This window comes from Brassica napus, unplaced genomic scaffold, assembly GCF_020379485.1.
Source record: "Brassica napus cultivar Da-Ae unplaced genomic scaffold, Da-Ae ScsIHWf_764;HRSCAF=1103, whole genome shotgun sequence".
NCBI lineage: Eukaryota > Viridiplantae > Streptophyta > Magnoliopsida > Brassicales > Brassicaceae > Brassica > Brassica napus.
In genome coordinates, this window is record NW_026016811.1 from 42570 (window position 1) to 61302 (window position 18733).

Sequence of the window (18733 nt, forward strand, 5' to 3'; positions counted from 1 at the left end):
TCCCATATGTAAAGAAGCGTCTGGAGAATTTGTTTTCGTAGAGACCAAACTGCTCCATGTAATAAACGAGATTAGGAATCTGAGAGAGATTTCGAGGAAGAAGATCACAAGGAAAGAACCATCTCGAAGCTTCAATCAATGGCGTATTCTGTTGAAGGAAGAAGAAGAGCAAGCGGAGGGATGCTTCCTCTTCTTGCCCTTAGCACCGTCGCTGAGTACTACAGACTGCCGTGGAAACCGCCGGTGACGGCGGGTCTATTAGCCGCCAACACACTCGTCTATCTCAGACCGTCTTTCATCGATCCGTTCATCCCTCACATCAACGAGGTCTGGTTCAATCCAAACCTCATCCTCAAGGTAAACCTCAAAAATTCGATTCTCTTTATTGTAATTTCTTGAGAGAATTTGAGATTAGAAGAATCCAAAGTTTGTGACTTTTTACAGCACAAGGACTTGAAACGATTCTTTCTATCACCCTTCTATCATCTAGACGAGCCTCACTTAGCCTACAACATGATGTCTCTTCTCTGGAAAGGTATCAAGCTGGAGACATCCATGGGAAGCAGCGAGTTCGCTTCGATGGTGTTTGCGCTTCTCGGTATGTCCCAAGGAGTCACGTTGCTGTTAGCCAAGTCTCTCCACGTGTTCTTCGACTACGAAAGAGCCTTTTACAGTGAGTACTCCGTGGGGTTCTCTGGCGTCATCTTTGCTTTGAAAGTTGTTCTCAATTCTCGGGATGAGGATTACACCAGCGTGTATGGGATCTTAGTTCCGACTAAGTATGCTGCTTGGGCGGAGTTGGTTCTTGTGCAGATGTTTATGCCTAGCGCTTCGTTTCTTGGGCATTTGGGTGGGATTCTTGCGGGGATTCTCTACTTGAAGCTGAAGAGGTCTTCTCACTCAGGTTTAGACCCTGTGAGTATGGTTGTTAGAGGTGTTACTCGAGCCGTGACTTGGCCATTGAGGTTTCTGAGCAGTTTGGTTAGGTCTCGGAGGAGGAGGATAACAGGGAGAGGACGAGTGGGGAGAGGCCAGAATGGTGTCTGGAGATGCCAGTCGTGTACTTATGACAATTCTGGTTTGCAAAGTGTTTGTGAGATGTGTGGCTTGGGACGAGGTAGAGGAAACGGATGGTCAGTGAACCAGAGACAGACACATTCTTCTTCTAGTGATATTCCTTTGGATGAGCTGCGTCGTCGAAGAGTAGAGAGGTTTAGTTAATTTATGGAACTGTGAATGAAGCTGAAGCTGACTCATTCACTGCATTGTTATATGATTATAGAGCTTACTGGTGTTTCTTCAATCTGTGTTCTTTTCATGTATTTTTTATAGATGATGGAGTTACAAAATAGTGTTTGGCATAATGAATCTGTAACTAGTTTCACTACCATATGTTTGATCATTCATTCATCAGTGAATTTTTCCAACTTTTGAAATACATGAAAAGAGATAACGGTTGTCATTAGATTTATGGACATGAAAATGGACTTGAGATTTAAAACCAAAATCAAACCACCAATTTTTTTCATTTAAAAACAGATTGATATTTTAATTCAGTACCGAATTGATTAAATTTAGTGCAATGTAAACATGTATTCGGATATAATCAATCAAGTTCATATTTGCTGATGTCCATTATTAAGTTCGTTTGTAATAAATCATCATTTTACTTGTTTTTCAAGTTTTACTTGGTTCCCAAGATTATTCTTCAAGTTTTACTAATAAGTTTCCAAAAAAAAAACTTTCTTGTTATATTCCTAAGGTAAAGTATATATTTGATCCTATACTAGCTAATACATTTTAGTAACTAAATCGAAAACAAAAACAAAAACTCCTAATGGCTCCTCCGCAAGCTAGGCTTCCATGGGAACTGGAGGAAGAAATACTCACTCGTCTTCCACCTAAAGTTCTCGTTCGGTTCAGAACCGTATGCAAACAATGGAACTCTCTTTTCAACGACAGGAGTTTCATCTACAACCACCTGTCCCTCCCCCGTCCTCAGTTCATCCTCCTGACCAAACACACCATTTATTCGATAGACATCACCGATCCAACTATGAAGTTGCTTGAGCGACACACCTCTCGCCTTGGTTCATGTTTGCATAACGCAAACATCACTACATGCGATGAGTTCTTGTTTTTTAACTATCCACGCCCTTGGGAGAAGAAGACATCACTCTGGAATCCATGGCTGAGACAGGTTAAGTGGATCAACTTGGTTGTGGACAAACACTTCGATGTTTTTGGGTTTAGGGTACGACAATAGTAGGCCTGAAAAGGTTTACAAGATGTTAGGGTATATGAGATGTCCTTCCAAAGTCCAGACAATTAATAGCTACCTCCAGAGAGTTTCCATGGAGGTTGTGGACAATAATGTTTACAAGATGTTGGAATATTTTAGAAGTCCACCCGAAGGCCAGATAAATGTATACCCTGACAGAGTTGTGATCTACGAGTGTGCGTTTCAAACGTTGAGGTTTATTGATACACCTGACGAGGACATGCCCATGTCTGAAACAGCTAAAAGTTCACAGGTGTCTTTGAATGGAAATTTGTATTGGATTGCTTGCAATCGCCAAACTCGTGAGTATTTCATCCAAAGCTTTGACTTCTCTAGTGAGATTTTCAAACCCGTCTGTCTCCTTCCGTTTCAAGAAAGCCCTTCTTGTGATGAGCATGTCCTCGCGGTTTTCAAAGGAGATCGGTTTTCGTTGTTAATGCAATGCTATTTGACAAGGAAGATTGATATTTGGGAAACGAAGAGGAAGATTGATTATACAGAGGAAGTGGTGTGGATGAAGTTGATGACTCTAACAGCAACTAACTTGCCAAAGTTGTTTAATAAGCTTTATGGTGTTAGTTACTTCATCTATGACAAGACACTAGTCATGTGTTGTGGGGACGATGAAAGTGGAAAGCCTTGCATCTATATTGTGAAGGGAGATACGTGCAATAAGATTCATATAGGTGCTGACCTAAACAGCCTTGCATCTAGGATCACTTGGTTTTCTCACTGTGCCTATGTTCCAAATTGGACCTCTGTTCCTTTAGAGTTTTAGATTGCGTGAATTGCAAGTCTAGTATTATCAGGGTTTTATTTTCTTTAAGTTGTGCCCTGTCCTTTGTCTTATTACAAAATTAATGTGCAATTTGGAAGCTTGAAGTCTCAGTTTCATTTTCATACAACACATGCAACATCAAGATTCCATAAATGATCTTTCTTGGATGATAGAGACTTATAAATGGATTGATTTGGAGATTAAGGATATAATATATGAGACTTGTTGGAATTTCAATTTGTAACGTTAGGTTAATAGAGTTTGGCGTTAGTCTATTACATGTATCTTCTTCGCAAGACTTTATAAAATCTCATTTTGGCTATAACATGCCTAGATGATTTTCGTTTACACATCAAGGAATAAATACTCCTTAATGTAGACATGGGCATTCTAACTAAGTTATAACTAACAATTAGATGTTTTTGGACTTGGTTAGGACGTACAGGCATCCGAAACTGTCTATATTGAAGTCAGTATTGATAGGTGATATTATTGGAACTTTAATGTGTTAGTATATGTGCTAGTTTAGTTGAGTAGCCGAATTTCAAACAAATTTGTCGGTAAGTTCCAAAAGTCTTAAATATAGTACAAGAATTGAATTGTGTGTTGTGTTATTACTATTAGGGAAATTTTGTATACCAAACAATTCAACTAGTACTGGATATAATGTAAGGAAAATAAAATCAAATAAACCGAAATTTTATTAATTTTTTTTGTATATTTCTGATAACTTTCTATGTATATCCAAAACTCAATCGAACTTGACTTTCAGGATTAGATGAACCTGCTCCATCTTTGAGTTACCTCCTCTGAGGAGTTTTGAATGCAAAAAGAGAATACAACCGCCAGTATCACCGACAAGAGTCAAAAAGAGGCGTAATAAATTAACAAACACATTTTCTAACAAGAATCCATAACGTTAACATTCACTCACTATCACACACTCTCTCTGACTTCATTATTACCCTCTCCCACGCGCTCCCCTCTCTCCCTCTCTTTAAATACAAAACACTCTCACCAAACTTCAAAGAGAAAAAAAAAAGATACTGAAAAAAAACATCAAAACATGAACTACACTTTCTTCTTACTTCTCCTCACTCTCGTCCACTCCACTTTCTCTTCCTTAGCTCCAACAGACCAAGCTGCTCTTGAATCCATAAGAGACTCCTTAACCGACATGCCCGGTTCAGCCTTCTTCTCAACTTGGGACTTCACAACCCCTGACCCTTGCTCCACCTTCTCAGGCCTCACTTGCAGTTCCCTCGGCCGTGTCTCCGCCTTATCTCTCGGCCCTAACCTCTCCGGTTCACTATCTCCTTCCATCTCCAACCTAACCCATTTGACCCAACTCGTTCTCTACCCCGGTTTAGTCACCGGACCTCTCCCTCCTCGGTTCGATACCCTCCCTCTCCTTCGAGTCATTTCCTTAACCAGAAACCGCTTAACCGGTCCTATACCAAACTCTTTCTCATCTCTCTCGTACCTCCACACTCTTGACCTCAGCTATAACCAACTCTCAGGCTCTCTCCCTCCGTTTCTAACCACACTTCCTCATCTCAAAGTCCTTGTCTTAGCCTCGAACCGTTTCTCCGACAACGTTAAACCTGTCTCTAGCCCTTTGCTTCACTTAGACCTAAAGATGAACCAAATCTCCGGCCAACTCCCACCTCTTTTCCCCACCACTCTCCGGTACTTATCCCTCGCCGGAAACTCAATCTCCGGCGAAATCATCCCCTTGGAGCCACTCACAGACCTAACGTACATCGATCTCAGCATGAACCGGTTCACCGGAGCGATCCCGCAATCACTCTTTGGCTCCACAACCACATCAATGTTCCTACAACGAAACAACTTCACATCCATCAACGCCACGTCACTGTTAATGTTACCTCAGGGCTCCGTCGTTGATCTGAGCCATAACTCTATCTCCGGCGAGTTACCTCCTTCCCTCGCCGGAGCAGAGTCTCTTTTCTTGAACAATAACCGTTTCACAGGAGAGATTCCAGAGGAGTACATCAAGAGCTTGGTCAACGGTACGACGAAAACGCTCTTCTTGCAACATAACTACTTAACGAGATTCCCGTGGAACTCTGGATCTCAACTACCGGACTCTGTTTCGCTCTGTTTGTCGTATAACTGTATGGATACGGATCCAGTTGTTGGTTTGTCCACGTGTCCGATAGAAGTTGCACCTCTGCTCTCAAGGCCTGCTATACAATGTTCTCGCTTTTACAATCACAGCTCCACTGGTTAAAGATCAGTTTGTTTTTTTTGTTTGTTTGCAAAGAAAATTGTCAAAAATGACATTTTTAGAAATTGAACCGTTGTGACTGGTAGTGTTTTCTTATTATAAAAATCTAAAGTGTGGTCCTCACGTGTAAATTAGATTGTAGTGTTTATGGAATATATACAGATTGGTCATTTTCTCTATTTTGTATTTTTCATTGAGTTCATATTGAGTTGCATGTGCCATTTGGAAGAGGAAAATATAGACACCATTGGTTTTTCAGATATTTTTTTTTTCTTATCTTCAGTTAGTATTATCTTATAATTAAAAAACGGTTGAAACTTTTTTTCACTTTGTTGGAGAGCACTCAAGATACCGTTTATATAAAAGATATTTATTAAGATCCAAGCTTGTTGGACATGGATGAGTTAAGGATTTGTTTAGAAGAGCCTAAAATGGTGTTGATTTTATAAACCATTAACAACATAAATTCCAGACAAGTAACTGTTTACAGACATATCGACACATAATTTGAAGTAACAAAGCAGCATAAAGCTATATCTGATTTGTCAGAACATTTAAAGAAGGAGTCCATGTTGAATCCTTTGAAATTTGATTTCCGTTCCTATAAAAAAAAAGAAAAAAAGTTTTCCCTCACTTTCTCATCACCTTGGGATTTCATTTTAGTCTCTTTCATTTCAGACCCTTCACTTTCTCCCAACTTCTTCTCCTCCCATTATTAATTGTGTTTCCATAATTAAACAAAAATAGAGAGAGAGAGATTAAAGATGAGGTGTCGAAGTCACAGATATAAAAAGGGTACGAGAAACCGTCACCCTTCTTCTTCTCTCTCGCTCTTTGATCTTTCCCTCTTGTCTCCTTCAAATCCGTTCTTCCTCGAGATCATTTTCCTTCTCTATTACAAACTTTTGTTTCATTTTCAATTGCTTCCCTCTCCCCTCTCTCTCTATTCTCACATCAGAATGAACGGGAAGGCCTCTGTTTCCAAGGAGCTCAACGCCAAGCATTCCAAGGTTCCTCCATCTTTTCTATATCGCGTCTAAAAGGTTACGTCATTACTTTACCCAATCATGTGTGTGTGGTTACTACAGATATTGGAAGCACTTTTAAAGCATCCAGACAATCGAGAATGTGCTGATTGTAGATCAAAGTAAGCATCATGAAGATACTACTATTCTTCTTCATTCAACATAATGATTTAGAGTTTTTGTGTTTGTTTGTTTGATAATCTAATCTATTTTGTAGGGCACCAAGATGGGCAAGTGTGAACCTTGGGATATTCATATGTATGCAATGTTCTGGAATCCATCGCAGCCTTGGTGTCCACATCTCTCAGGTTTCCTCTTTACTTTTTTTTATTTTTTAAATTCTTTGTGTTTGAAACATGCATCAGACACATTCGTGATCTTGATGGTTTTTTTTTTCGGAAACAGGTGAGGTCTATAACTCTGGATACATGGCTACCTGATCAGGTTGCTTTCATGCAATGTAAGCTCCTCTTATTAGTTAATATTAATTTAGTTGATATTCATTATCCGTAAATATAATTAACCCATTTAGTTGAAACTCAGTATCAATCCCATAGCTTGATTGATTGATCTTGTTCTCTTTGTCTGTAGCTACCGGTAATGCTAAGGCAAATCAGTATTGGGAATCAGAACTGCCTCCTCATTTCGAGAGAAGTTCAAGCGACGCATTTATAAGAGCCAAGTAATTAATTCTTTTCTATGCTACAAAGTGTTTGCTGCATTCCTCATTTGCTACAACACAATTTAAAGCTTTTTGTTTTCTTCTGTTTGTGCTTCTTAGATACAACGATAAGAAATGGGCTTCACCGGGAGGTAAACAACCGGCTCCTGTAGTTAACCAGCTAAGCTGCAAAGTTAGTCACTCGGTAGAGAGAGGACATAAGCCTGAGACTCCAACGAAAACAAGAACTCGTTCCCTCGATGAAGATATCCTTCTTAAGCACGTTCTTGAAGTAACCCCACCAGAAACAAGAATCCGTGCGGTATGGTATCTTACAAAACTGACTTAGAAGGATATTGAATCATTTCATTTAACTCTTTTGACAATGCAGGGCTCGGTGGATATGAAGATGAAGGAGAATGTATATGTTCTACCTCTACCAGTGGGGATAAATGTTAATAAGCCAAATCAAAAGAATGAGATTTTCTCTGGAGATTTGTATCAGAATAGAAGAACCACCATTGCACCACCTTCGAGCTGGGCTACTTTTGACTGTAAGGCTTAAAGGCTTACAACTTTTTATTCTTTTACCATATGTGAGTGAGTCTAACGTTTCTAAATCTTTAAATGTGAATGAAACAGGAAGAAGAGAAGAGACGAACAAGGAGAAGATGGAGCTTTAAATCAGCATGTGGGCTTTTAGTTATGGTCAACAGGTTGGCAAAGATGGGGTTATGATGAACTCAAAAGTCAACAATGGAGTTTTGTTCTGTTTTTCTATGTTTCTTTTATCTTTCAATATATATTTTTCTATATTCAATCTTGGTTGCTTGTAACTAAATCATTAAAGTACAATGGGAGAGAAAGATCTTGGACCAAAAGAAAAAGCAATAAAAGTCACCAGTGTGTATTATTTTGAATTGTTGTACAAGCAATATCAATTGATTGGTCCATAATGATTGCAACAATCACTTTTCTAAAATGTCTCATCTAACGATTGCTTCGTATTATCTACTCCATAAACTTTATTCCTTTTCTTGCTTTGGTAATATGTATGACTCAAGGGAGGACTTGTTGCGTGGATTATGTAAATGCTTTCAAAAGGAGAGTGGCCCAAATGGTCTTGTAACTGTGACACCTAAGAAGTTTAAGTTTTTACAAGGTGGTTTGGTCACAGGTGCAGGAGCTATGGAGGGAGTGGATTGTGTTCGATGCACAAGCATGATTTAATGATGTCTCCTTACCTGCTTTTGTATATGTTCAATGATTATAGTGAAAGACCTTAGAATGTTATATATATGGTTGCTACTGACTTGTTTGGTTTTATCTTCAATCTCCATGGTCATCATGTTGCATACAATAGAGATTGCCACATCTTGTGTCCTTCCAGTCTACGAGTCATTTTAGAAAATCAGTGTAAATACAATTTCTGTTAGTTTATACGGTTACACACTTTTGAATAATGTGCACAAAATTGTTTAACGGTAATTAAACGCTTTGTAAAAGACTAAGAAGGGCAGCTAGGCAACGTCTAAACTGATTTTTCTAAAATTCAGTTCTCTTATTTATCGTGTAAAACGCCTGGAAAATTACTTTTGTATGCTTCACATTGTGTAAAATGGTGTATCTTGGTTTTGGTTCCATCGGATACCGAATATTCGTGTTTAAACCAAATCAAACCGGATTAAACCGGTTAAAGTTTCGGTTTGTCTCAGGCGCGCATCTTTAACCGAATAAAACTCTTCTCGCCCTCGATACTCTCTTCCTTATCGTTATGGCTTCCGTCGCTTTGCCGGCGTTCACCTGCCGGAGCTCAGCAGATCCGACGAAGGAACTTCGCGTCTGCACGAACCGCACCTGCCGAAAACAAGGCTCATTCCAAATCCTCGAGACGCTAACGTCCCTCGCACCTCCCCAACTCCAAGTCAATCCCTGCGGCTGCCTCGGCCGATGCGGCTCGGGTCCGAACCTCGTCGCTCTCCCTCAAGGTCTCTTCCTTCGTCACTGCGCCACGCCTTCTCGAGCTGCTGAAATCTTGTTCAGCCTATGCGGCGACGGCAGGGAAGCTTCCTCTTCCTCCGCCGTCGCAGAGGCTCTCGCCGCTTTGGCGCTAACCAACAATGCTCTCTCTCAGATCGAAGCTGAGAACTTCGAAGAAGCAGAGTCGCTTCTCACACAGGTTTCTAGAGTGTATAGACTTGCCTCAAGTTTCCTCTCCATGAGATTGACCTAGGATGTGTATTGTTGCAGGCTTTAGAGATGAAACCATACGGTGGACTGCATAGAATCTTCAAACACAGGTACAAGAAGGTACAAATTTGGTTTTCTTGATACTGGTTATTCATAGATTGTTGGAATCTTGGGATTGTAGAGCAGTGGCGAAACTAGGAATGGTTGATTACTCTGGGGCTCTTGAAGATATAAGCCAAGCTCTAGCATTAGGTCCTAACTATTATGAGGTAATACTCAGAGATGTGTAGCTCTTTTGAAGTTCTATATGTTCGTTTTGGAAAGCTTACTGTTGGTTCTATTTTTATGTACCAGCCCTACGTTTGCCAAGGTGATGTTTACGTTGCACAAGGTCAATATGATCTCGCCGAGAAGTCATACTTCAAGTGTTTAGAGATAGATCCTACCCTTCGCAGATCCAAATCATTCAAGGTCCGCATTTTGTTTATCATTTAAGCATAGTGGTGTCTTCAGTTTCTTACAGTCTCATAATCTTATTTGAAACCTATGGTTGGTGTTTTAACTATCATTGCAGGCGCGGATTGCAAACCTTCAAAAGAAAGCTGTTGAAGCAGATGTGAGTTAAATCCTGACATTTGGAGTTTTTTTGAATGCATATAGCTCACTACATATCTGTCACTTTAAGGGCAATTCTTTTCTCTATCAAAACCGTTGCAATAATGTCTCTTTCTTTGGGTAGAGGGGTTTTCAAGAGTTCCAAATTACGTTGTTTATAGGTGTCATTAGTATATCAAGTGGTAATGAGATTACGCTGTCTATATTATTCAAGCTAATGATATTATATTATTCAGATGATGTTATTCAAGTATATGACATTATTCTGGTGCTAGAGATGGCACAAACAACAAGCTTCCTATCTTTGATTATCACTCATCAACAATACTCAAAGAGTTGCATTAATACTTAGCTTCTGGCCATTCTCACAATGATCGTACATTGCACAGATGAACCAGTGCTCTCCAACCTCTGATATAATTATTGAGTCGTTGCCGTTGGTGAAGAGAGAGATGTAATTATCTCTTCCACAATCTGCGTAAGCGGTAGAGTTAACCTGCATAACGTTATGCTGGTCCTTGTTGTAGTTGAAAACTGTTGAAGAAGAGAGGCAGATTTTAGCCAGGATGGAGTTGGAAACAACTGATCATAGTTTCTTGCAAAATGGTATGGAACAAAGGACTACTAGAGAAGCTAGGAGTTAGGGAAATTACCTAAGACATCGCCGACATGAAACTCTCTTCCCTGTGTCCAGTTGGTATAGTTTGTCAAGAGTTCCCAGCCAGAGCTGTCGCCAACTGTATGGTTTGCTCCTTCAGACTTTAGCATGAACGAAGTTAAAGAGAAAATGGCAGAGAGTATCATCAAGCTGGAGAACCAGCTTCCCTGATGAAGCATTGTTATCTCTTTGCCTTTGTTTTCTCTATTTTTTTTCTGAAGCTCAGTCTAGGTTTATAGCAGTAAGCATGTATGGATGGGAAGGTCATGACATTGTTGTGTTTGCTAGATTAGTTAAGTCATGTAAACCATACATTTGTGGATTGAGGAGTCACAAATAGTTTGCATGGTAGAACAAACTGTGCATCAGGACGATGCACTAAATAGCATTAAAAGCAAGGCGGTAGAACATACACATAGTCATGTATGTATTGTTCATAGTTTACTAATACAACAAAGGATAGATTAATTAGGCAAGTTGAGAAGTGCAGCATGATGGAGCAGCTGATGGGTTAAGGCTGGACTTTGTGAAGAGGTTAATGTTGTTCAGCTTCTTCAACCACTTGAATCCATTTTTCTCTTCGGTTTTGTTCTCCTTCTTCTTCTTGGTCTTGTACTTATCCAGGCCAAAGCATCCGGTTGAGACCTTATCATAGACAGGCTCGGAGTTCTGCGATGCCTGAAGCGAATAGATGCGGTCCTGGAGGATGCAGACCTTGTGGAAGTGGTCATCCCTCATCTTAAGCACACACCTAGCGAGCCCAACAGCTTCGTTCTTCATGAACAACGCCTCAGTGGCTAGCTCTCTGTTCTCCTCCAAGAGAGACGTGACTTTGTATCCAAGATTAGCGTTTTCCTCCACAGCCACTTCCTTCTCCATCTCCAGCAACATGACGAACTTCTTCAACAGCTCTATGGTCTTGGCGGCTTCACAAAACTTCTCCTCCTTGTTGAGTAACTCGTCTTGCAGAATCTCCTTGTCCAAGTTTGCAGTCACAAGTTGGGACACAAGCTCGTCGACTTTCTCTGAAACCGCAGCAGGATCTTCCATCTGTTGAAAGGATAAGGTGCTCTCGGAACTGAGCTCGCTACCGGAATCAACCTCTGAAACGCAGTCTTCGTCATCTTGGAGGAGGTGATTTGGATGAGAAGGTGCGTGTTTAAGCTGCTGGTTCGGTCTGGTTTGATGAGAACGGCCCAGGAGAGTGAGGTAGCCGTTGTAAAGGTCAAGACAAAGGGAGAGAAGTAGAGGTCTTCTGTGGTAAAACCATTCAGCACGTTGAGCAAATGTATCATCGTCTCCTTGGCTTTCTTCAAAAGCAGACACACGCAGGAGTTGCATCCGAGCTTCAAGGTCTGTTGTTTCCAACATTTTCAGACAAGAAATGATGAGAGAGAAAGAAGACAAACAAAGAGAGAGAAAGTGGGTCCAACTGTATTATGCTTTTGTTTTTGAAAATTTGAAATTGAGGAAAGCTCCAAAAAGAAAGGAATAGTACCGGAGAGAGATGGCAACTGTGGAGGAAGATGAGTGACGACGTCCATGGCTCCTTTGCTCTTCATCTTCTTCAAACCTGAAAGATACTTGTTCTTGTTAGTCAGTTTTATAAAGGAAAATGTAAATATGCGTAGATCCAGAGACATGATATAGACATTGATGGCTTTTCCAATAACGTAATAAATGTACAGAAAGAGATCTTACGATCATGGAGATTAATGAAAGGTTTATAGTAGGAAGGAGAAAGATACAAACCTTGAAACAGAGAGAGAAGAGAGCTGACACGTCTGGTCGTTTGCATCAGTGCAGAGCATATAACAGGCAAAATCCGCCAAAGCAACAAGCATTTGATTTTGTACCACTCATTTGTTAACACGTGGCTAAAGTATTTGTGTTTAGCCGTTACGGCCCATTTACTATTGGGCTTAAAAGCCTTTCATCATTTTGAATTTTGAGATTCGAATTGGGTAAAAAGGCAGAAAGAAGAGACACTGTAGAATCGATAGCATGTGTTAGTTGGTGACGAATTGGAAATTTTAATTTTGAATCCAGATCAGTAATGTCAATTATTGATCTTATGGCAGAGAAATATAAATGAATAAACGATCCTTTTTGAAAAAGTAAAAGTAACACGTTATTAGCTATTATCTATTATTTCTACTACATGAAGAAAAGAAAGCATGATGACCTTCAAGGACCTGACAGGACAGGAGGGTAATAAGAATTGAATGTCAGACACGCGGCTTAGTTTATTAACACTCTTGAATTATTAATTATTTAGTTAATGTCAAAAAGTTATACACTTGTTTTTTTAATTGAGGATATTGGGCTGAAGTTCAAGTGATACGTTCCAACGACTTGTCCATACCTAGATTTTGTAATGAAACATAAGATATAGTTTTACCTCGGTTGGTTAAACTAGGGTATAGTTTATCTTCGTCTGATAAAACAATAACAATTTAGTTGGTGAGAGCCTTACCCCAAGTCATTTATCTCTCTCTTACCACAAGATTACCCTTGCTTGGTTAAGTTATATACTGTTTTTTTTTATCAACAAGTTATAATAGGCAATGTCCAATATGGTAAAACCGAATTGTACCAAACCGAACCGAACCAAAAAGACAATATATTCTGGTTTTGGTATATACCATATAAACCTAATGGATATGATTTTATAAAAACCGTTGGATTTGGATATAGTTTGGTTTATAACCGATTAAACCGAATAAACCGAACAAAACCGATCAAAAGTAGAAAAATGTAAATATGTATGTATTTTATAACTTCATATGAAAATCTATTTGTTATATAAGTTATTTTTTTGTTAATAATTATTACCATATTTTTTATAGTAATAAAGAATCTTAATTTGAAAAATACTTAAAATATAATTAAAGAAAAATTCATCGCACCTGAGACTTATTATTTTCTCAGTCTTCTTCTTTTAATCATTTTGCTTTCTTTTAGCATTGATTAAATTAAAGTGAAAATTATAAATTTGATGGATAATAACTAGAAAAAATTCTTCACAACTATTTCTTTATTTATAAACTAACAAAGTTTCACTTGAAAAAGCATGACTTTGATGAACACTAAATACGGAAGAGTGGAAAAACTTTTCTTTCATACTTCTCTTTTGTTTCGTATTTTTATTTTCAAAATTTCAAGCTTTAATTTGTAATTCTAGATTTGATTATTTCATCTGAACGTATAAGCATTTTTTCTTTCTTTTATTTGAAAATATAATATTTTTTTTTAGTAAATGACTGGATGACAATATGATTCTAAAATTTATATAATATGATCCCAAACTAAATAATTATGTTTTGGTATAAAACCGAATAAACCGAAAACTGACGGTATATAAACCGAACCAAAGTAAATATGGATTTAGAATGGTAGTTATATTTTACTAATCGAAATACCGAAAAACTAAAAAAATCGAACCGAAACCGAACCGATATCCGGATTGAATAACCCTAAGTTATATACTGTTAAAATTTGAAAGAGTGTTTTTTCCCTTTTTTATAACCATAAATTTAGAACATTATACGTATATTTAGTTGGTGATGGCCTTACCCCAGAAATTTATTATTTGGAAATTCAGTGTTCTAAAAATTAATATTTTGTAAAAAAAAAGTTAATATTTTGTACCAAATGAATTTTGAATTCAAAGAACAAAAGAACAACCCTTTGTACTAACCACGTTATGATAATCTAAAAAAGTTAACTGCATTAGAATAAGCCAAGCCATGACTTTGGTGAGAATTCAATCTAATTCCTTTTAAAGTAGTTTCACACTTGACACTTCATATTTTATTTTTTCATAACAGCTTTCTCTAAAGTTTATCATATAAAATAATTACACGATTTAACCATTTCGCAAAGTATAGTTACAAAAATGAAAAATGTTGAACTAACACAAAAGAGGCAGCTTCTTGAGGTTTTCTAGTGAAACGATAATACCTTTTTGAAGTTTCGTTGATGCATGTTCATAGGAAGATCCAGTATGTAACATTTATTTATTTATTTTTCACTTTAACGAATCAAGATTCCTTCAAAGTTCGACGTTTTCCTTTTCATTATAAAACTATTAATCCTTGACTAGCACAACACAGTCTCTGTCATCGTCTTCTTCTTACTTTCACCGTTTTCCATCTTTGTCCTACTTCATCTTGGCAAGCTCGTCAAGAACATGGCGTCTCCAAACGAAAAGGACGAGTTTCCCATTCTTCTTCCAGTTCCAGAAGCAAGATCTCGTGCTAACACAAGGGCTTTCAACTCAAGGAACCGTAGCGTTTCCTTCTCTAATTCAACTTACTCCACTAACAGAGTTGACAACTCAAGTGTTGTTTTAGGCTACACAGGCCCTCTTCGAACACAGAGAAGACCACCTCCCTCAGTGCAAATGAGTGGTCCTCTTTACTCTACTCGCAGACCTGATCAGTCTTTCTTCTCTCCCTCTTCTGTTCAACCTCCTGACTCCTCCCTCTCCTCCTCTACCACCGTTGATGTTCCTTCTGAAGAAGATGAAGTCGTCTTGAAAAACGCAAATCTATTGAAATCTGGACAGCTAGGGATGTGTAATGATCCTTACTGTACCACTTGTCCTTCTTACTACAACCGCCAAGCTGCTCAGTTTCACACTTACAGAGTAGTTTCTGACTCCAGGGTATGTTTTCTTCTACTTAGCTTGAGACCCAAGTAAATGTCATACACAACTGACACAAGCAACTTTGATTTTTTTTTAGTTCCGCACTGCTCTGTATGATGATGCTAGAGGCTGGGCTAAGCGTTTTGCTTCCTCTGTTCGTAAAATGGTACCTGGAATCATGAATCCTCATTCCAAATTCGTCCAAATGTGGACTCGTTTCTTAGCCTTTTCATGCTTGGTGGCTATCTTTATAGATCCCGCCTTTTTATTCCTTTTATCAATCCGACAGGTGTGTCTCCTTCTCTTGCTCCATCACTCTCTTGTTTAACTATATATGTTTCTCATGATTTTTTGAGACTATTACAGGACAACAAATGCATAGAGATTGATTGGCCTAAGACAAAAGTATTTGTGTCTCTGAGAACTATGTCGGATCTTATATTCTTCATTAACATTCTGCTTCAGGTGTGTCTTCTTTTGCTCTCTTCTCCTATGTACAGTAACTTATTGGGCTTTAACGTCTTTCTTCATGTCGCAGTTTCGGTTGGCCTATGTAGCTCCTGAGTCTAGAATAGTTGGTGCTGGCCAGTTAGTTGATCATCCAAGAAAAATTGCTAGCAATTACTTTCGAGGAAAGTTTTTTCTTGACCTGTTGATAGTCGTACCTATGCCACAGGTTTGTGGTATTAACCCTTGAAACGTTTTTTTTTTTTTTTTGAGTAATGTTAATTTGAAGATGTTTCTTGATATCTCATGTGTGTGTTGCAGATAATGATATTATCGATGCTACCAGCACACTTAGGCACACCTAGGTCAGAACTTGAGAAGAACATTATACGCATAGTATTTCTATTTCAATACATTCCAAAGTTATATAGGCTTCTTCCACTTCTTGCTGGACAAACACCGACAGGGTTCATCTTTGAGTCAGCTTGGGCTAACTTTATTATTAATCTTCTCACATTCATTCTTGCTGGTCATGCTATTGGTTCTTTCTGGTATATTGCAGGGCTTCAGGTATACATATTAGTCAATACCACATTATGTAGTGTTTTCACAACTCCTAGTGGTTTTATTGATTATTCTCATGTTTGTATTGTTTTTTTTTTGTTTCTTCTCCTTGTTGTATTCATTCTTCTTTTCAGAGAGTTAAGAAATGCTTGTTACATGCTGGGAATTATACAACGGATGAACGTAGAAATCTTATAGACTGTGCTCGTGGGGTTAACTATGCACGGGAGTCACAAATAGCTCTCTGGAGAGATAGTGAGAGTGTTAATGCTTGTTTTCAAGATGGTGGCTTTTCATTTGGGATCTATTTGAAGGCTGTCAATCTTACTACTCAGCCTAATATCTTCACAAGATTCAGTTACTCTCTGTTTTGGGGATTCCAGGTAAACTAAGCTCTATTAGACTGATTGATGTTAAAACTATATAATATTTTAAATCACTGTTACTTAATGTAAAGGGCAAATCTTCAAAATAGCACCTTTCTAAGTTTATATCACAAAAATAACACTCAAAAACTAAAATGACCAAAATAGCATTTTATCTTTTGAAAAATTTAATTTTTTTATTTTTCAAAATTTGAAATCTTATCTCCAAAACCTCACTTCTCAACTCTAAACCCTAAAACCTTAATTCTAAACACTAAACCCTAAACTCTAAACTCTAAACCCCACCTCTTGAGTGCTATTTTTGTGACTTTTAGCCTTGAGTGCTAGTTTGAGAACAAAAACTTGATTTAGTGCTATTTTGGTCTTTTTCTCTAATGGAAAACTTTTTTTTTTTTGAATTGTGAAAGCAAATAAGCACACTTGCTGGAAACCAAACCCCAACTTACTCAGTAGGGGAGGTTTACTTTACAATGGGTATCATTGGACTAGGGCTTTTGCTTTTTGCTCGACTTATCGGTAATATGCACAACTTCCTCCAAGCTCTTGATAGAAGGTAAAATACACTTGATCAATATATAGTGTTTCAATAGAGAAAATACTTATAAGAGATGGTGACTTGACCAAGTGTGATGATGATTTTGTGTTTGTCATGTGTTTTAGGAGGATGGAAATGATGCTGAGAAGGCGTGATGTGGAGCAGTGGATGAGCCATAGGCTGTTGCCAGAGGATATAAGAAAGTATGTTCACTTTATAGCCTCTTAAACTTTGCTTCTCATTTGAATTGGGCTGAACTAACTCAGTGCTTTGTTCAACAAACGCAGGAGGGTGCGAGAGGCTGAGCGGTTCAATTGGGCTGCTACCAGAGGAGTTAATGAGGAGCTGCTTTTTGAGAATATGCCTGATGACCTTCAGAGAGATATAAAACGCCATCTCTTCAAGTTTCTCAAGAAGGTAATAAGCATCAGCACAGTGAATACACTGCTCATTAATTCTCTTTCTGTATAGTGTACTTTCCTCCAAAGAGGTAGTTCTCAACTGTTATCGGTTTGCAGGTGAGAATATTTTCGTTGATGGATGAATCAATCTTAGATGCCATCCGTGAGAGGCTGAAACAAAGGACTTACATAAGGAGTAGCACGGTGTTGCACCGCAAAGGTCTAGTTGAAAAAATGGTATTTATAGTGAGAGGTGAGATGGAGAGCATTGGAGAGGACGGTTCTGTTCTGCCATTGTCAGAAGGAGACGTTTGTGGTGAAGAACTCCTCACTTGGTGCCTCGAACGCTCTTCTGTAAACCCTGGTACACCTCCTTCTATGTGTTTGTAACTCTCAAAGCTTAGCGTTAAAAAACATGAAATATTAACCTTTTGTGAAGACCCTTTATTATGTGTAAAGATTGAAACTGAATATGTTAATGAAACTTGCAGATGGGACGAGGATAAAGATGCCGACAAAAGGATTGGTTAGCAACAGAAACGTTAGGTGTGTGACAAACGTGGAGGCGTTCTCGCTGAGTGTAGCAGATCTTGAAGATGTAACGAGCTTGTTCTCAAGATTCCTAAGAAGCCATAGAGTGCAAGGAGCCATAAGGTATGAGTCTCCTTATTGGAGGCTACGAGCAGCTATGCAGATTCAAGTGGCTTGGAGATACCGAAAGAAACGACTTGAGAGATTATTGTTACAGGATAACAGAGTGATGAAAGAGATGAGTGATGTGCCTATAGGTTATCGGTTAAGTTGGTCAGGTGTTGTCGAAGGAAGTGGGAAACAACTTGATACACGTGGAAGCAGCTAAGTGGAGGAAAATATTTTACAGTGGACCTTTTTTTATCGTGTGCAATGTCGATGGTGTTCTAATAAAGTTTACAGCAAAGAAAACGGTAACATAGACCACCATATAGTGTTTACAGCATTGAATTAGACACTCTCCCATTTTGTTAATATTGGTTATAATAAAGTTTTGAAATTTGATTTTGATAGAAGGTATATTGATGCTGACAAACAAAGCTTTGGGCTTAAGTTAACATTGCTTAGACAACCACAAAATCATGGTCAAGTGGTACGACATATTTAGAAAGCTGATAAGCATTCTGGGTTCGAAACCTACATTTAAATATATATGTTATTGTGGTCAAGCGATATAAGTATCTAAAATTTTTATTGTGAACAATTGAATTTACCTAGTCTGGTGGACAGACCACCAAAGAATTAGTCAGTTGGGCTTCA

At 38.4% G+C, this 18733-nt stretch overlaps 7 protein-coding genes and 1 pseudogene across 10 annotated transcripts; 6 read left to right on the top strand and 2 right to left on the bottom strand.

Moving 5' to 3' along the window:
- Window positions 1-11: 11 nt before the first annotated feature.
- On the top strand, window positions 12-1436 carry LOC106452006 (rhomboid-like protein 14, mitochondrial). 2 transcript variants are annotated; one of them, XM_013894010.3, is made up of 2 exons: window positions 12-357; window positions 445-1436. In XM_013894010.3, exons 1-2 carry the CDS (start codon window positions 139-141, stop codon window positions 1219-1221), a joined length of 996 nt encoding a protein of 331 aa, XP_013749464.1. In that variant the 5' UTR covers window positions 12-138; the 3' UTR covers window positions 1222-1436. The 2 variants fall into 2 exon arrangements, with proteins under 2 accessions (XP_013749464.1, XP_022543667.1); XM_022687946.2 differs by having other exon boundaries at window positions 117-357; window positions 536-1436.
- Window positions 1437-1645: 209 nt separating this feature from the next.
- On the top strand, window positions 1646-3076 carry LOC106422895 (annotated as a pseudogene).
- Window positions 3077-3957: 881 nt separating this feature from the next.
- On the top strand, window positions 3958-5489 carry LOC106453968 (probable LRR receptor-like serine/threonine-protein kinase At1g12460). The gene has a single exon (XM_048775222.1). The coding sequence runs from the start codon at window positions 4126-4128 to the stop codon at window positions 5311-5313; it is 1188 nt and encodes a 395-aa protein (XP_048631179.1). The 5' UTR covers window positions 3958-4125; the 3' UTR covers window positions 5314-5489.
- A 497-nt stretch (window positions 5490-5986) lies between these two features.
- Window positions 5987-7909, top strand: LOC106345292 (probable ADP-ribosylation factor GTPase-activating protein AGD15). Of its 2 annotated transcripts, XM_013784516.3 has the most exons (8): window positions 5987-6320; window positions 6399-6457; window positions 6553-6643; window positions 6741-6795; window positions 6927-7017; window positions 7117-7318; window positions 7388-7550; window positions 7639-7909. In XM_013784516.3, coding segments are annotated over exons 1-8 (909 nt in total). In that variant the 5' UTR covers window positions 5987-6074; the 3' UTR covers window positions 7641-7909. The 2 variants fall into 2 exon arrangements, with proteins under 2 accessions (XP_013639970.1, XP_013639969.1); XM_013784515.3 differs by lacking the exon at window positions 7639-7909 and having other exon boundaries at window positions 6033-6320; window positions 7388-7561.
- Window positions 7910-8732: 823 nt separating this feature from the next.
- Window positions 8733-10041, top strand: LOC106452008 (small glutamine-rich tetratricopeptide repeat-containing protein alpha). The gene is made up of 5 exons (XM_013894014.3): window positions 8733-9175; window positions 9247-9296; window positions 9368-9455; window positions 9541-9657; window positions 9761-10041. The coding sequence occupies exons 1-5, from the start codon at window positions 8771-8773 to the stop codon at window positions 9809-9811; spliced, it is 711 nt and encodes a 236-aa protein (XP_013749468.1). The 5' UTR covers window positions 8733-8770; the 3' UTR covers window positions 9812-10041.
- On the bottom strand, window positions 10007-10678 carry LOC106452009 (mavicyanin-like). The gene is made up of 2 exons (XM_013894015.3): window positions 10455-10678; window positions 10007-10335 (listed from the first exon to the last, which is right to left on the bottom strand). Exons 1-2 carry the CDS (start codon window positions 10636-10638, stop codon window positions 10130-10132), a joined length of 390 nt encoding a protein of 129 aa, XP_013749469.2. The 5' UTR covers window positions 10639-10678; the 3' UTR covers window positions 10007-10129.
- Window positions 10679-10808: 130 nt separating this feature from the next.
- LOC125605525 (kinase-interacting family protein-like) lies at window positions 10809-12341 on the bottom strand. Of its 2 annotated transcripts, XM_048775224.1 has the most exons (3): window positions 12212-12341; window positions 11958-12032; window positions 10809-11814 (listed from the first exon to the last, which is right to left on the bottom strand). In XM_048775224.1, exons 1-3 carry the CDS (start codon window positions 12255-12257, stop codon window positions 10928-10930), a joined length of 1008 nt encoding a protein of 335 aa, XP_048631181.1. In that variant the 5' UTR covers window positions 12258-12341; the 3' UTR covers window positions 10809-10927. The 2 variants fall into 2 exon arrangements, with proteins under 2 accessions (XP_048631181.1, XP_048631180.1); XM_048775223.1 differs by lacking the exon at window positions 12212-12341 and having other exon boundaries at window positions 11958-12110.
- A 1927-nt stretch (window positions 12342-14268) lies between these two features.
- LOC106345294 (putative cyclic nucleotide-gated ion channel 19) lies at window positions 14269-18665 on the top strand. Its single transcript, XM_013784518.3, has 11 exons — window positions 14269-15128; window positions 15208-15399; window positions 15477-15575; window positions 15649-15786; window positions 15879-16127; window positions 16256-16504; window positions 16915-17060; window positions 17168-17245; window positions 17330-17459; window positions 17561-17807; window positions 17935-18665. Exons 1-11 carry the CDS (start codon window positions 14652-14654, stop codon window positions 18300-18302), a joined length of 2373 nt encoding a protein of 790 aa, XP_013639972.2. The 5' UTR covers window positions 14269-14651; the 3' UTR covers window positions 18303-18665.
- The last annotated feature ends 68 nt before the right edge of the window (window positions 18666-18733 follow it).

What these genes read in the sequence shown, in the direction of transcription:
- LOC106452006 (XM_013894010.3), top strand. Translation starts at nt 139, where the DNA reads ATGGCGTATTCTGTTGAAGGAAGAAGAAGAGCAAGCGGAGGGATGCTT. An exon ending in ATCCAAACCTCATCCTCAAG is followed by an intron (nt 358 to 444) that starts GTAAACCTCAAA and finishes GACTTTTTACAG; the next exon opens with CACAAGGACTTGAAACGATT.
- LOC106453968 (XM_048775222.1), top strand. Translation starts at nt 4,126, where the DNA reads ATGAACTACACTTTCTTCTTACTTCTCCTCACTCTCGTCCACTCCACT.
- LOC106345292 (XM_013784515.3), top strand. Translation starts at nt 6,075, where the DNA reads ATGAGGTGTCGAAGTCACAGATATAAAAAGGGTACGAGAAACCGTCAC. An exon ending in TTGGTGTCCACATCTCTCAG is followed by an intron (nt 6,644 to 6,740) that starts GTTTCCTCTTTA and finishes TTTCGGAAACAG; the next exon opens with GTGAGGTCTATAACTCTGGA. An exon ending in GACGCATTTATAAGAGCCAA is followed by an intron (nt 7,018 to 7,116) that starts GTAATTAATTCT and finishes TGTGCTTCTTAG; the next exon opens with ATACAACGATAAGAAATGGG.
- LOC106452008 (XM_013894014.3), top strand. Translation starts at nt 8,771, where the DNA reads ATGGCTTCCGTCGCTTTGCCGGCGTTCACCTGCCGGAGCTCAGCAGAT. An exon ending in CATAGAATCTTCAAACACAG is followed by an intron (nt 9,297 to 9,367) that starts GTACAAGAAGGT and finishes TTGGGATTGTAG; the next exon opens with AGCAGTGGCGAAACTAGGAA. An exon ending in GCAGATCCAAATCATTCAAG is followed by an intron (nt 9,658 to 9,760) that starts GTCCGCATTTTG and finishes CTATCATTGCAG; the next exon opens with GCGCGGATTGCAAACCTTCA.
- LOC106452009 (XM_013894015.3), bottom strand. Translation starts at nt 10,638, where the DNA reads ATGCTTCATCAGGGAAGCTGGTTCTCCAGCTTGATGATACTCTCTGCC. An exon ending in TCATGTCGGCGATGTCTTAG is followed by an intron (nt 10,336 to 10,454) that starts GTAATTTCCCTA and finishes CTTCTTCAACAG; the next exon opens with TTTTCAACTACAACAAGGAC.
- LOC125605525 (XM_048775223.1), bottom strand. Translation starts at nt 12,102, where the DNA reads ATGTCTCTGGATCTACGCATATTTACATTTTCCTTTATAAAACTGACT. An exon ending in ACAGTTGCCATCTCTCTCCG is followed by an intron (nt 11,815 to 11,957) that starts GTACTATTCCTT and finishes TGGAAACAACAG; the next exon opens with ACCTTGAAGCTCGGATGCAA.
- LOC106345294 (XM_013784518.3), top strand. Translation starts at nt 14,652, where the DNA reads ATGGCGTCTCCAAACGAAAAGGACGAGTTTCCCATTCTTCTTCCAGTT. An exon ending in TCCTTTTATCAATCCGACAG is followed by an intron (nt 15,400 to 15,476) that starts GTGTGTCTCCTT and finishes AGACTATTACAG; the next exon opens with GACAACAAATGCATAGAGAT. An exon ending in ACGCTCTTCTGTAAACCCTG is followed by an intron (nt 17,808 to 17,934) that starts GTACACCTCCTT and finishes TGAAACTTGCAG; the next exon opens with ATGGGACGAGGATAAAGATG.